This window comes from Solenopsis invicta, chromosome 6 (assembly GCF_016802725.1).
Source record: "Solenopsis invicta isolate M01_SB chromosome 6, UNIL_Sinv_3.0, whole genome shotgun sequence".
Lineage (NCBI taxonomy): Eukaryota > Metazoa > Arthropoda > Insecta > Hymenoptera > Formicidae > Solenopsis > Solenopsis invicta.
Window position 1 is genome coordinate 26,028,125 of NC_052669.1, and position 16,260 is coordinate 26,044,384.

General features: G+C 41.4%; 1 protein-coding gene across 14 annotated transcripts in view; it reads left to right on the forward strand.

Moving 5' to 3' along the window:
- Window positions 1-16,260, forward strand: part of LOC105204454 (homeobox protein extradenticle) — a 75,556-nt gene that overhangs the window by 4,136 nt on the left and 55,160 nt on the right. For all 14 annotated transcript variants that reach the window (XR_005575021.1, XR_005575022.1, XM_026138165.2 and 11 more), the window contains exon 2: window positions 878-951. Coding sequence is in view for 12 of the 14 variants with exons in the window: in XM_026138165.2 (XP_025993950.1) it covers window positions 878-951 (74 nt within the window). In the remaining 2 variants the exon portion in view is untranslated. The remainder of the gene's footprint in view (window positions 1-877; window positions 952-16,260) is intronic.

The following is a 16,260-nucleotide window of genomic DNA, read 5'->3' on the forward strand; positions in this document are numbered from 1 at the left end:
GTATTATAAAACGTGTGACGTGCTTATTAATGACGACGAGTGATAATACACTTGTACTGTGTAACTGCGGGACTCGCACGTGTGTACTTGGCTAATTGTACGCACGTTATTCATTAGCGCATTAATCAGCCTGATTTATCTCGCGGTAAACATCCTCTCGATCATTTTTATAATAATTTGACGGACCTACGATTTGTCTATAGATGAAATCGATGCCTATAGGTTTCTTTTTCTACGATTTACCAAGTAAACAAACGAAAGAGGAACGTAGCGCGCGGTGGTGGTAATACATACCTACGTACAGCCGAGCTCCTTGTATTTGAAAATCGTCCGTATCGTCTGCGCACACATGCGACTAAGTGTGGCTACCCATGTTCATCTGGCGTCGGCTTTGCTCATGTGTGTTAAGTTATATTAAGTACCTGTCCGCGTGTTTGACGCCGCTACAAAGAGTGCCAGATGTGTCTCCCACGAATATAGCGTGCATTTTGCGCGGAACGCAGGGTGAGCCGGTGAGGGCACTTGTTATTTCGGCGAGCGACGTGCGTTAAACGTTAGCCATTTAAATATCGCGGCCCTTAATTAATTGCCGTTATTAGCACCGAGTCGCTAGTCGCTAATTTCGATGACGATAGTTGCAATTTCGCGTAATTTATGTGCAGAGGAGCGGTGGTGCTTAGATTTCGCTGGTCGATCCTTTATCCTTTTCATCCTCCGCATTTTTCTCTTCTTCCTTCGCGCTTTCCTTTGACCTTTGTCGGCCACGAATTTGTCCCGGCCACGAAGGATCCCGCGATTCGCGTCGATTGCTCTTTGCGCGTCTTTGTGCATCGATACCGAGATAACTAATTTGGTAAACCGTTTGCTTTATTTGCAGGAAGCACACCCTCAACTGCCACAGGATGAAGCCTGCCCTGTTTTCGGTGCTCTGCGAGATCAAGGAGAAGACAGGTGAGTGATTTTCTCTCTGCAGCCAGAGCAACGCGAGCTTCTACTTCTCTTGTCGCGCGCCGCCCCGCGCCGCGCCGCTCGGATCATTAAACTTTACGCACGAATGACTCGTCTATTTCGTACCGCGCTAACGGATGAATGGAATTTTTAATCAAGTTAATTTCGGATGCGACAAACTCTTGTGACTCACCTTTCCATCGAGAGAGACCGTCGATTTCTACGTATTTTTTTTCTCTCTCTCTCTCTTCTGTCGTATCAGGTGGACAGTGCCACGTGTTCTTATATATGTACGTATTTTTCATTTGACGCGGAAATCGAAGGTTGCGAGGATGCATTATTATTTTTGCAGCGTCATTGATTATATCTGCGCTCGAGCAAAGTTTTATTCCATTCCCGCGTGCGCACGAGTTATTGTGCGTCATAAATCATAGGTCCTATTTGAAGCGCTAACTTTTTTGGCGCTCGGTTTTGTTTGGAATTGATTTTTAAATTGCCTTTTTAATTCGGAATCGATTGAAATCGACGAGCTTTTGGCGATGACGACCTCCGGGTTAGAGATGAGCGGAAACGTTGATATTTAGGAAACATCGATGGTCATTTTTTGATAATTTGCCATCTCAAGTTAGAAAATGTCGATAGTTTGTTCTGATGTTATTTAATACTAATATTTCACTTATCGTACGACAAATTTTTCAATTGTGTCGATTGCCTACGAGATAGAAAGTCTTTGTAGAGACTTGAGAACTTGTCTATTCTACGGACAATCAACGCGCTTGACAATTATAAAACAAATCAAAATCACGGTACAGTGATGCTTATTGAATTCTTTTTGAATTTTTTCTCTGTCTTTTCTAGTTAAAGAATCACGGCACTTAGATAAATTTATTAATGGAGAATGGCAATGGATAATAAACAGGTAATATTTCGCGAAACATTTATATTCTTTATTCTAATAAATCTTTATTTTCTATTATCTTAAATTGAATTGTACGTGCTTTAATATTAAATAGATTTGCTAATAAATTGTTACATTATAAATTAAGTTTTATTGAGAAAAAAATTAAAACGTCGATGTTTTATACACGATGATTTTCAAATATCGATAGTAGGCTTGGATTTTAATTTCGATGTGTGAAATATTGACGTCATTCTTACATCTATACGCGATGCTCATCCCTACCTTCGTTTCGTTGTTGCGAAACAAACGCGACAATGGACGGTAAGACTATATTTCAAAGTGTATTAACATTGAAAATCGAGCTCTGTCAACTCCGAATTTAATCTCTGAACGCGAAAACGAACGTAACTTCTCCATGAATAATAAACGTTGACGTTCGTTGTGTCGCGACTCGTAAGCGCAGTAGACCGAAATCGAAAAATCGCGAGAGATCCCTATCTGCGACAGCACAACCCACGCTCACGCTCCCTTCAGCCACCCTTCGGTCGCGCGACCCCTACGAGACCCATTCGAAACTCGTAAACATAATTTTTATGCGATGTTTGGATTACTTTTACGTGCGGATCAAGAGACCGCGAAACGCGCAATTATTTCTAGGGGACGCAATCGAGAAAGGAAAAAGAAAGGAGAGCGAGAAAGATAGCGGGTCAAAAGTATTTGCTGCCCATTGGGGGTGGAAGGACCGCACCACGCCCCTCATGCTAAGGGCTACCCTCTTTCCCATCGCTTCTCGGACGCGGTGTGTGTGTGTGTGTGTGTGTGTGTGTGTGTGTGTGTGTGTGTGTGTCTCTCTCTCTCTGTGTGTCTCCGTGTGTATACATGCGTACACACATTCACACAAGCGGTAGACACGAAAATGTCGTTGGCGTAGCGCAGGCTGTGACGTCAACGACATCCTACGTTTCTGTAACGTAGGATGTTATGATATTTTCAAATGGGAGTTGGGTGCTATGGGAACGAAAGAAGACATTTTCTTTTTGCGATCGCGAGAGAACGGGATTGCTACTGATTGTTTTTCCGAGGAATTTGAATTCGAATGCGATCGTATGTTTTGCTAACACATCTCGCAAGTCCTGTATATTTTTGTAGCCTTGTGCTTTTTCATTGTCTTTATTGCCTTTATTGCTTCTCGTTTGTTGTCGTTTAGTACACTGGGATTTTCAATTACGCTTTACTTCCAACTCACAAAGATATTAACTCTTCCGTTTCATAAAATATATAAATTAGTTCGTATTTAAAGCCTCAAGACTGGAATAAGTAAAATGACCAATCACAATCGATTATTCCTTGTTCGTAAAAAGATAAATAAGTCGTATTTATTTTATTTTGAAGATTATATTTTTCTCTACGTAACATATAAATTTTATTACAAAATTATATAAAAGGTATCTGACATTTAAGTGTAATACCGCTTATAAGCAGGTAGAGTGGACTGAACCGAATCGCGTTCTATATATCATTTTGCAATTTTTTCAATAGTTAACAAAATATTAATTACTAAAGATCCGTCTAATTTATGTCAAATGCAAACGTGTCTCGAGATACGATCATCCAGCGGTCGTTATTAATAAGCGCGCGGGGAGATATTTGGCCCATAAACAGTGTCTAATAGGTCGGATTTGAATCGTAGAGATTCAAATCTGAATGGAATCGAATTAAGTAAGATTCGATTCAATTTATACTCGGATAGTTTCGCACATCTTTTCTAACAACTGTCACTCATTTGCTACTTAAAAAAAACATTTTTCCAATTTGAGTGTTTTGAAATTTGGTCGTTTATATCATTCCTAAGGTAGATGATATTTTGATATAACGATTTGGTCTATTGATTGCAAAGGAATAAAAATATTATTGGGGCTCTTCGTTCAATGTATTGAATCCTCTTGAGAATTCCTTATTTTTTGTAGACAAAATTTTGCAGTCAATTTTGAGTTATAGCAAATAAGCGATTTATTCTTTTCAGATTACAAATTGATCGTGGAAAATTCGCTACTGTCATTTAGAAAACGTGAATAAGTCAGGAAATTTTAAAAGTTATTTTTTGTGATAATCTTGATTGACAATATTTTAAGAAAATTAAAATATTAAGAAATTTGTGATATTGAGAATTTTATTGAGATTTTATTTTACATAATGTATACGCAGATTTCCTTTTGTGTAAAATATTTAATTCTAGATTTTATTAGACTTTAAATAGTATTAGTTTAAATAAATAAAAAGTCGATGACGAAATAACGCTTATAGACTGCATTGAAGAGCACTTAATTTTTCGACGCGAAAAAGGGACGACGAGAGAAGAGAAGAGCAAAGACCAACAGAGAAGGGTTTTCGGTTCGAGTTTATCGTAAACAAAAAAGGCGTCAAAGTATGATGAGCACTCGAGACGATGAACCGTTTTAACGGTCCTGTATCTTTTATGAGTTCCGGTCCGGCTGCGTGCAGTGGCACACGCGTACGCGCGGAAAAATGTACCGAGAGCTTTCTCCCTCTCGCGATATACGCGAGGGGAAAAGAGACGCGCGAGATAGTCGTAGTCGAGTTTATGGGCGATGGCTGACGAGGCAGTGAAAAAGTACTAAACCAAGAGGAGCAGATAAACGCTATGTTAAGCAGACCGTTTTACCAGCCATTTAATATAATCGCGGCTCTCACATTCACTCTCTGGCTCTGGCGTGCGCCTCTCAGATAACTTGGGATCAAGACCGTACAAGGTGGGACCGTTCTCCTTTGTTTGCCGCCGACGATCCTTCGATCACGCTATTATGCGTATAACGTTGCGAATTTTTATTTGGCCAATCACCTTTGGTTAAAGGTATTTTCAGCCTTTCAAATTTGCGCGCGATTCTGCGAGGACTCGGATTCTCCGTCGCTACGTGAAACCTTAAATGTGTAAACGTTATATCTTTTCGAGTTTTCAAATCCATTGTTGCAATCACATTGATTTATAGCATTAACCATCAACTACACGACTACCTCCGCAGGACAGTTTTGTACATCGAGTACTTGTATTTGTACTTTGCTAATGTAGTTGAGAGTTAAAAATACAAAATTTACAAATTTTTTGCATTATTTATGTAAATTAACTTACACGTGTCACAGTTGGTGTTGTAGAGTAGATTTATTAAATATATCAGACTTTTTTTATTCGTGAATTAATAGATAGCTATAAATCTTGATCAATGATGATAAAATTTATTTTCGTTACAAATTTTGCTACATTCTATCTCGATGTACAAACAAATCACGTGTCTTTTCGTACATTTCGTTTTGTTCGCGATGTAATTTAATGCCGTTGCAAAAGATTAGAGGTTTTAATTTTGCGTTACTCGAAAAATGAAACTCGGTGCGATTACAAGCAGAGAATCGGGCGCTCGCACTTGGCGCTAATCGTAGGTACGATATAATTACGAAACACCAGACAACTCGTTCGATTCACGTTTAATGGAGCATCCTACTCGCTCGAATATCAGCGATCGATCGGGTCCTAAGAGGCAGTCAGTCCCTGACTGTACGATTTGTCACGGTCAAATTGGAAGAGGCGCTTTCCTTCTGTAACGCGCGCGCTGATCTTCGAAGACCTGTTTCGGGCGAACACACCGCTCAGGACGATTTCCCGTGGGGCGCGCGTAGATCCCGAATACCGAAAGGAATAGAGGAGAGACAGGCCTGCCCGAAATCCGCGGGATTTCTCTACTCGCCTTTCAACCGTTGGCCCCCAATCCCCCTTTTTTCCTTCTCTTCCGTGTGCGGACGGATCTCTTCAGCCCGCATAGAGCAGCTGGCATTATCCTCCGTCGCGTGGTGCGCAGAGAAAAAAATTCCTTGGAGAGAAAGAGAGAGAGAGAGAGAGAGAGAGAGAGAGGGGGGGGTGCCGGGCCGAGCGGGCCGGGAGAGCTAAAATCCGACCTCGATAATTATCAGATGCAGGATCGCCGGACGATGAACTTTTCGGCGCGGCCGATAAAACAAAATTAATCCGCGGCCAAAACAGATAATTCGGCCGAATAATAATCCGCGTCGCTACCATTAATCACGAACCGGCCGATATTGATTTCGCGCGGGGCGCGCAATTCGATTGGCTGATTTTACTTACGGTCCGTCATTGCATATATGACGCACGTGAGAGTTTGGCGCGCGCGGCGCAATCGGGTTACATAGGGTGTCTCCTGTACATGGATTAGTTGGTCTGTCGATTCACCGAGAATTTATTTAATTTAGAACGCCGCGCGCCGCAATCCCCGCGCGCGGGCCCGCGACGCGAATCCTCGATCCTCTGCCTCCGCACTTTCCAGACAATGGCAGCTCGCGCTTTTAACAATTAAAAATCCATACTCGATTTGGCTGTCGGCCAACACAGGCAACTTCGTTTCCCGCCGCACACCTATATAATGCGTGCAATACATGTCCGTCTGCGGCACAATGTCTCTCATTGTCGTTGCCACGTAGCGTCGATATTTTTAATATAGCACGCTCTTCATTGGGCAAATCCTTTACAACGTCGGTAGAAATCGATTTTGAGAAGCATTTTGTTCGGCCACGAACAACGGACGTGTATTGAGAACATTTTATTCAGAGGCATGACCTTTCGCGCCGCGTTGCATGATACGTTAATATTAATTCGAAAGGCGAAACGGAGCTTCGAGCGCAGTGCGTTTTGCTACAACCGGCCGACCTTGATTTCGCGAAGCGCATTTCACGCTGGAGATTCACCCCCGTCCTTAATCTCCCTTAATAATTAATGGCTCCGTTTGCTTCCATTTATTACGGGAATACGACATCGAACTGTCTTCAGCACGCCGGGTGAGCGCGCGAGCGCGTCCGACTAAAAATGCTTTTTCGGTACATTTCCTTCCTTGGACGCGAACAACTTGCGTCGACGATCTCGGACATTTTCTGGGCTCTTAATTAAAAAGAAATTTTAATTTGACTCTATACGTGACGATGCTTCGCGTTTCATGTCGCCGAGATGAAATTCACTCGTCGAGAGCGTAAAGAAGTAGACGATTCGGACAAGTTTGACAAGTTTGTACGCATTGCCTTCTGTTATTATTACAATGTACGAAATGTGGCTTCGGTTTTCGAGAGGTTGACGCCGCTCATTCTGGCTTCAGCTGGAATGTCGTTCCCCTAGCTTCGTTTTCCTTTTCTTCTTGTACCCGCGTCTTTCGTGCCCTCTTCTCTCCCCCTCTTCTCTCTCTCTCTCTCTCTCTTGCTCTCTCTCTCTCTCTCTCTCTCTCTCTCTCTCTTCTTCATCCGTGATACTCACATGCAGATGGGGTTCCAGCATCCCAAGGTGAACCGGAGCTCCGCTTGGTCCTCTCTTTCTCTTTCTCTTTCTCTTTCTCTTTCTCTTTCTCTTTCTCTTTCTCCTTCTCCTCGCCTCGTCCTCTCGAGTCTCGAACTTGGCGGAGTCGACTAACGAGATTTGTCCGATTCGAGTGAGCCCGCTGTAATGCGCACGCACTGATTTATTGCAAAAACTCGCACGCTCGCGGTAAATCGCGGCCTCCCTTTCGTTAGCGTAGGGAAACGCTTCTTAACGAGCACATTCGTTCCCGCGTTTCTCGCGCCACGGAACGCGAACCTTGTGCATTCTCATGAGTCGCTTTAATTAACTTGGCCGATTACGCGTCACGTATTCGCTAATTACGGCGCGCAAAGCGGCTCGCCGTGACGGGCAAAAGACGGCCGCAATACGCGCGAGTTATTATGCATTGTGTGCCCAGACGCTGATAAAGACATGGTCGTATTATCAAGTAGCGAAATTACCGTAATGCTCGCTTTACAGATAACGTAAGCACACATTGTTCGCGAGAGTTAATGCGAGCGCTGTTATTCCGGGCATTATCGGCGAATACCTAAAATGCCGTCTCGCAGCTATTTTTCAACCATTTTCTCCTCCCTTCCCCCCCCCCTCCTGCCAGCTGTTTTTTCTTTATTCAAACTGTCAATTGCTCAGGCTAACAAGTCGCGACTGACGTTCGTTTAATTTAGAAAATAGATGCGTCACGTAGACGAGCATTTTTAAGCGCGGCAACTTCTTACGTGTGCCGACCGTGGCACCGATACGAGGAGACAAAAGGAAGAATTCGTGGAGACGTGAAAGGGAGGAGAGAGAGAGAGAGAGAGAGGGGGGGGGAGAGAAGATGAAAAGCTATTGTGCTGTCAAGTCGTACACGACAGTTGCAATGCGTACCGTTAACGGAATTGCATTTAAGTCTCTTTAATTGTGCGGAGTTGCTGACCGGAAGTCGTCGTCATGGTCATTGCTCTCGCGGCGAGGCCCGGGGTCACAGTCGTATTATTCGGTACTATAATTTGAGGCTGATAGCGAGCACTTGGTTAAAGTGTTATTTTTCCGAGTGTAAAACTGCTCTTGGTGTGAGTAGGGTCGATTACTCGAGTTTTCATCAAATAAACAGATCCACTTGGCTCTCCGAGTCGTACGACGAATATCTAGCGACGAGAGAGGGACGTTTTGCGGAATTCGTCGTGCGTGTGACACGCCACGCGCGTGTGGTAGCGCGTGTATGTGTCTACGAGCGCAGGAGGTCGATTTAACAAACCATACGTTACGCCACGATAAAATCTCGCAAACCTATAAACTTCGAGCTCGAGCTAGGTGCGGGTACGTTATATCATAAAAATCCAGTAAAATAAGCTCGTAAACCGAGCGAGGGAAAGAAAGGAAAAAGGGAAAGAGAAGGAAAGGGGCTCGTGTTGTCGCGATGCACTATAAACTCTCTCGTCGTGAATACGCGCTCACGCGTGTCGGGCGCGCGTGCGTGCGTGCGTGAATGATGGAGAAATTTGCGCATTTGAGATTACGAAATTTGAATGACGAACAAAAGATGCTGCTTAATTAATTGTTCACAAATGTAACAGGAAAAAAGTAATATTTAGTATCACAGTTTTTTTTTGTAATTTGAGATATTTGTACTTATTTTGACCAATTGCTATTTTTTTGATATATTACAAATGATTAATAATTTTTATTAATAAAGATATTACAGCTCCCCATTTATATTATATATAATAACTTTCCAAAAAATGGAAGTACTCTCGAAAATTAATAGAATTGAAAGAGGGGCTAATGAGAGTCAAGACGCTGATGTTGGTGTATATATTTCTGTCATTATTATAATTCAAGTCTTCAATTTATTTTGAATAAACTTAGAAATATACGCACCAACATCAGCGTCTTGACTCTCGTTAGCCCCTCTTTCAATTCTATAATAACTTTGTTAATAATCAATATTTTAAATTGAAAAATTCAATCCTTACTTTTGTCAATGTCGGTTAATCGATTCTAAATTTAATGAAATTTTTATTACTTACAATTAATATCTTATTTGTAAAAATATGGCGACATTGCATAATAGATTGAAAAAAAAACAGTATTTTGTTATAAATTATATATTTATTTAAAATAAAAAGAAAATATTACCGAACATATGCAAATGTATGTACACATAACTTTCCGCATATAGACGTAGACTGCAGTACTGAAAATCTAATTACATGTAAATGTAAATTATAGATTAACAGTTACTATAATCATGATCGAATAACTATGAAAATTTCAATAAAGAGACCATAAAATGTTAAATAATAAAAAAAGCACTCAAATATACATACATATATTAGGTTTAAAAAAATGGAGGAGAATGTGTAATTAAATGCTAAAATAGAGAAGCTTCTTGAGAGCTTTGAAATATTCAAAAGTAAAAATGATTTATAACAAATGTCGACTATTGTGTATTGGCATATTAGCACCACTGCATAACGGTGTGCTATTAAACAAATGATTTTATAAGTAATTATTAGAATTTGTTACTTAATAACAGAGATATTACAAATCTTATTAATATTTAGGAGGACCATAATACCATTTTCTCTTCTATACATAATTGAAGAATTTCCTACAGAAACCGAACAAGTCTTTTTTTTTTAAGCTAGGTTATGGCACCAAATCATTCCATCAGTAACGTCACATTATAAACAATTTTGTTTCAGCAAAAATCAAATAGAAAACGGAAAATATAAATATGTAGTATATAAAATTAAATATGTAGGATATAAAATTCTCACAAAACAAGTAAATAAGAGGTTTTTTAACTTTTAAAAAAATAGATCTTTAAAATTAATAAAAGTTTAAAACTTTGTATTAATCAAAGTTTAACTTTATATGTTCGAAGAAAAATTACTATATTTATACAAAGAGAAATATAAAAGGATATTTTTATCAAGAGCAATTTGCAAAATTTTGTAAACAAGAAATGAAAAATTATTGTTTTATACTTAAAATAACATTTCTATTTTTACCTTCATCATTAGTAATATTGAAAAAAGATAAATGCAAAATATGGAGATAAATAGATAGTAAGTATAAAATTCTTGCAAGAACCAAACAAGTCCATAAGGTTTTTTTTTTTTTCTTTTAAATGGATCCTCAGAATCTAAAGCTTTATTCTTACATCCATTGTATGTCTGAAGAAAAATTATCATATTTGCACTATAAACGATTTAAAGATGAAAAGTTTTTATTTCCTGAAAATTGAATTCTATTTTACACTCGAGGTATATTGGACAATGTATTTTTTAAATCGAGATAGATTAGATAATTTCTGCTTCTCTTACACACGAACCATTATAGATGCATGCACTTTACGCTTCTATCCGATTCGATTTATCGGTACGCTGGTTCGGCTAGGTCGGCGATCTTAGATTATCTCGGTGCTCACGTTCACGTCTCGGTGTGGATGAGAGAGAGGAAGAGTGATCCTTCGAGAAGCTAATTGGAAGACTCTCGAGGGCTACTCTCGGCGGCTCCTATACGCGCGCCGTGGGCCGGCGTTCTCTTAATCGTATGGTAATTCTATGGAGATTGCATGGGGCGAGGAGAAGCTCGTAGCTCGGGATCGTTAGGCCCTTTTCGTCCCCGCTGGGACCTAAACTCACTCTGCCTCCTTCCAACTAACAGCGTTCCGCTATCCGGCTTCCAATCACTCCTCCCGCTCCTCACCCATCATCTTCGTCGTTCCCTATGAAACTTATTTTCCGTTTCGCTCATCTCGCTCATTTCGCTCATCTCGTTGCCCCCGTCAAAAATAAATCCAAAAGATATAATTAGCTCACTTTTGCCTCTTGCCCTAAATTGTACTCTGCGCGCGAGACTGTATCTCTATGCTACGTTAGTTAACTCGCGATTTAGTTGTTCCGCGCGATACAGACGAAAGCTCATATTGTAAGTTTGTGTCGCATTTATACGTTACGTTTATTTCTAATGTGTTTAGCTTACTTTTATCTTACTTAATTTAAAATTAAATTAGTTAATTATATAAGAGATGCTTTGCTGCAAGAAAATTATTAATACCTAACGAGACACAGGCGACACAGCATACAGCCCGCAGTTTTACCGTCAAAGTTCCACCTTCCTATGGCGCGTTCTCTGGTTTTCCCTCTTATATTCTTCCTCGAGTAGAGACCCGAAGTGACAAGTGAATGGCGTGCCACCCTCAAAAGGGGAGGGGATAACAATAACCTCGCGCTGCTTCTCGCCGCGAAATAAGTATCATACTGTCTCGTTTTCATATATATGCAGGCGACTCCAGACACGCGACGACCTCACAATCGCCACTGTCAGTCCTCGTCGGAAAGAAGCCTGCGATTATGCGCGCGTGTATGCGTGTATGCGTGTACGTGTGCATGTACGCGAACGCCACTTACTCTGTCGCGCGCAAATGCGAGCGTTATCGTTGATCTAACTCCATTCCAATTCCGTCTGAGTACCAGATGACAGGAGAGTGACAGCTCATCCTCAATGCGAGTCGTCCCTTCCTCCCTTCCTCCCTGCCTCCCTTCCGTCCGTCATCGAAGGAATATATCGGGCATAATTTTATCGCGAATCAAATTAGAGGCCGGCACCGGCGTTGTTCCCGCCTCATCGACCGCCGTCGCGTTATCTTTACGTCAACCCTGCGACATGACACTCCGTCGCCCCTCCTCACCGCGGTACACCTCGCGGTAGTATGTTTTACTCGAGAGCAATTTTAATTTCTGATTCAGCGATAACCACCTATTATTATTCCTCGCGATACCGATTCGAATTTGAGTATCACGTAGCTGGAATATATCGCGATACATCGCCCCCACGAGTCCGCTTCTCGTTTTTGCGCTGGTACAATGTGCACGCCATTTACGGGGTGGTGCATAGAGCAGCGAAGGAGATGCTCGCGGCGTACGAAATGCAGCCGCGAACGCATGACGGCGAGAGGTGCCGGCGCGGCGGATAAAAGAGAGAGAGAGAGGTGGGGTAGAACGAGAGGAAACGCGAAGGAGCTTCCATCTCGGGCTCGAGATTTCATTAAAATTCATGAACCGTACGCGACTTGCGCCTCTCTCGCGCCGCGGTGGTCTTTGAGTTTTGCGCGTTACGAAGAAGCGGCGCGGTGGCGCGGCGGCGCGGCGGCGTGGTACAGAGCCACCGCGACGTGGATGGACGAGAGAAGAAGGGAGAGAGAAAGAGAAAGAGAGTGGGAGAGGAACGGAAAACGGAGTGCGACGGGGACAGAGCTGCAGGGGGAACGAGGTAGAGAGCGACGTCAGCTATGAATAATACAGAGAACTTCTAATTGCGCGAGACAAAACTCCGCGTAGTTGGAAACTTTCGTTCCGGCTACGACGGTCGAGAGAAGGAACTTTCGTAACTCTCGCAAAACTTACCGCTTGTTTTACCGTCGACCCATCCTCTCCCGCCCGTATACGCGCCGCGTCGCCGCGCCGTCCGCGTCGTCTCTCGCCGGAAGTCAGTGCGGAAACGCACTGCCGCGGTTCTCTTTATACCGTTCTTCCACAATCGCATCCGCGCGTGTCTGCAGCTATCGCCGCGGAATCTCGCCAACTTTGTTCCCTTCGTTCCGCCGTTTGCGAATCCCCATGGAATTCGTTGCCGAGATGCCGACAAGATGCCGTTCGTCCACTCGTCTTCGCTCGGTCAACATCTCGGTCAATCCTCACAACTGTTGGCCAGGATAAAACGGAACGGAAAGAATTACTATGGTTGTTGCAACATATATTCTCTATGTTTGGAAGAGAAATGTATACATATGAATTCAAGTTGTATCGATATTGTATTGAATGCTGTTGAGACATGATCATCTCTACGCTTTTCACAAGCGTAATTCTTACGATTAATAAATATTCGTTTAGATTCCCGCATCTTTATATATGGTTGACTTAACCGAAAGTTTATTGCTATCTCTCTAATGTGATCTGCAGAATAATTAGTATGATTAAGGGAAATGCTTAAGCTAAGGCCGAACTTCCTCGACGTCGGTATTACAGATATTCTTTTTTCGAGCGAGAGTCAAGTAAGGGAAATAGTGCTTAGGCCGTGCGAGCAAGCTAGCTTCTCCTTGTCCAACACACTCATGAATATATCAACTGTTCTTGTTCTTAGACTTTAGCGCCATCCAACGCAAGATCTATATCACGTACCGTTTGACAACGATTACTTGACAGTCTGTTTACTACAGTTCATACTCGCTGAGCGAAATGTACAATATCTTTTTTTGTTAAGTGTTTAGTCGTAATTTCAGACAGTGTTATTCGTTTTGCTTTCCGAGAGGTGCAACATTCTCATTTTGTACGTACAAGCTACAGAACTTCTGTATTAAGATTGAGGTGACGGCTGTACGAGTGAATTTTTTAACTTTTTGTTCGATTTTCTTGTCTAATTTGTCTTTGCCCATCTATTTTTTACGCGTATTTCAATTCTAGAAAAAGTTTTTGTAATTCTGTAAAGCCACAATTTGAAGATATTTAGATGATGTCAATGTCGGTAATTCGCGTGACTTTAGCATCCCCTTAAGAGATCTATTAAGTACATTTGCACGGTGCAGCACTTAGAGTTCAGTTTCATTGCAGCAATAGAATAGAATAGACAGCGGTATTACCGCAAAGAATTTTTACATCAAATAAGTGTGTTGTATTGTGGTTCGCATTAAACTCGTGTTGTTTGGCAGAGTCTATCGATATAACTTAAATTAATGTAATGGCAGATTGACGTCAGATTCTGCTCGATTTCTGCTACTATTCTGCATCAAAAATTATTAAACAACGTGTAGAGTTGTTCTGTGTTCTGTATTTGCCATCAGTTTGCTACTAAATGTTGCATATGAACAGATTTTATTATATTTTTGATAGCATTTTGTCATTCTGATAATATAATTATATTATTACAGATTACGGTAATATATATTAGCATCTACATACAACAAATGTTAAGTTTGAGGCAATCATCTAATTTAAGCTACTAGAGTACTATAATTAACTCTTTTGTGTATATGCGGAGAGAATTTTCTCCTAAAATTTATCTTGAATATTTTGTTAATCGCAAGATTTAAAAATAACCGTTTTTTTAACAATATATATATAAAAAAATAAAAATATAATTGATTACTGTTTCAAGTGTATAAATTTATATTATTAACTCAACAAAATAAAATGAATAAGAAGATTTATTTGCAAAAATTTTTATGGATTAGGTTATTGACACAATACACAAAATTAGTCTAAGAGAGAGACTAATTTTGTGTATTGTCACATAGTTTAGCGACAATTGACTATTTCTGCTGCTGGGAATTATTGAAGAGACTTTTTTTTAAATATAACCTGTCTATTTATTAATTTTATCAATAATGGCGAATTTGAAATTGCGATCTTGGAGACTTCAATGTATGTACCTAGGATTAAACGTTGAATAAGGATATAGCGATCTTTAGAAATGTTCTCATGGCAGATATTAGTTGTTCTAAATCTGCTTTCCCCCTGATACAATTACTATAATTCTTTCTCCACGCCATGTGTGGAACGACACTCGCATGATAGTCGAGAATTGGTGTGATTATGTGAATTTATCTGTTCGGCGATGATTAAAGTCATTATTCGACACGTCATTTGAGAAAGAGGCGGTCGTTTTCTCCTTTGCACTCTCTCTCTCTCTCTCTCTCTCTCTCTCTCTCGATCTCGCTAGAGCGCTTGTTCTCTCCCTCTCTTTCCTACTACGATGGTGCTCACATAGGTGTCGGCAATGAAGAGAGGGATATCGTTTCTACGGCTAGGGTGTGTTCAACCCCCGTACTCAGGGGTGGCTGTAACGTCGCTCGTAAAAACACCGTAAACTCGACAGCAACAGGTCCCGTGTGTCTGCCGCAGAAGCGCCGGTCATGCCGCTCTCGAATATGACGGTTGATACGAGAACGTACACGAAGAACTGCCGACATCTCGCTGCACCGCTGGCGATCTTTTATGCTTTGCAAAGGGACAGTTACGAATAGCGTATGACGTTCACTCTCGCCGATAACGTTTGCGTGCGTACCGGTTAGGCATTTCTTTCTCAGTCTTCTTAATTCAGGAAAAAAAATTCAAAGATGAGAGCAAGGGAAATATCGGTATATTTTGTATGTTTTTGTGCACGTTAAATTCTCGGAGTCGCGTATTTTCAGACATCGCGTTTAAAGCATCGATTCTGAACGTGCTGGATATTCTATCGGAATATCTATCATTCACGATCACTCATTTCGTGTATTTTTTATGAGTATTGTTGGATTCTGGGCAAGCCGGAGAAAAGGACCGACGAAAAATCTCGGAAATTCTCCGCGTATCCGGTATGCACGAGGTAGAAAACGTAATCACGGTACCATCTTGTTGATTCCGACATTTTTACGCGAGGAGGTTACCGAAACGGTCCGGGCGACCATCATCTTCACGGTGGTGGTTGGAAGGAAGGGGAAAGCGGTGAGAAAAATTGTCACGGCGAAGGATTTCGAATTCTCGCCGCGTAAGGAGTCTGCAGCGGCAGAACCAGCCGGAGCCCTCCTTCCCTCGCATGTGCATGCATTATGCATGCACAACGGCGCTGCGAGAAAAATGTCTTGGCAGCCGCAAAGTGTGGAGTGGTTGCCTTGTCTCTATGTGTGCGGCGTTATCAGCCCGATGTACGGCGCTATACCGTATGCAGGTGTACGTATATCGATACCAAGGGATTCAGATGCTTGCAACTTTGCTGGCGGTCCTCTAATTGCGCTTATAAGATTTTCTAACAGCAATTTTACCAGGGGGAGGGGAGCGAGGCTGTATCATGTACGATGCAAACGGTGCTTGACGATGTAACAATGTCAAAATGTAATTTCTCTCTCTCTCTCTCTCTTTTTTTTTTTTTTTTAATAATTCTCTAAAATAACTCAAGTCGACATAACACTTTTCACAATCTTAATAATGATTTTGTTAACGTTATTTAATATTTTTTGACGTATCCTCTTCACCATTAGTAACATTTAATTAACAAA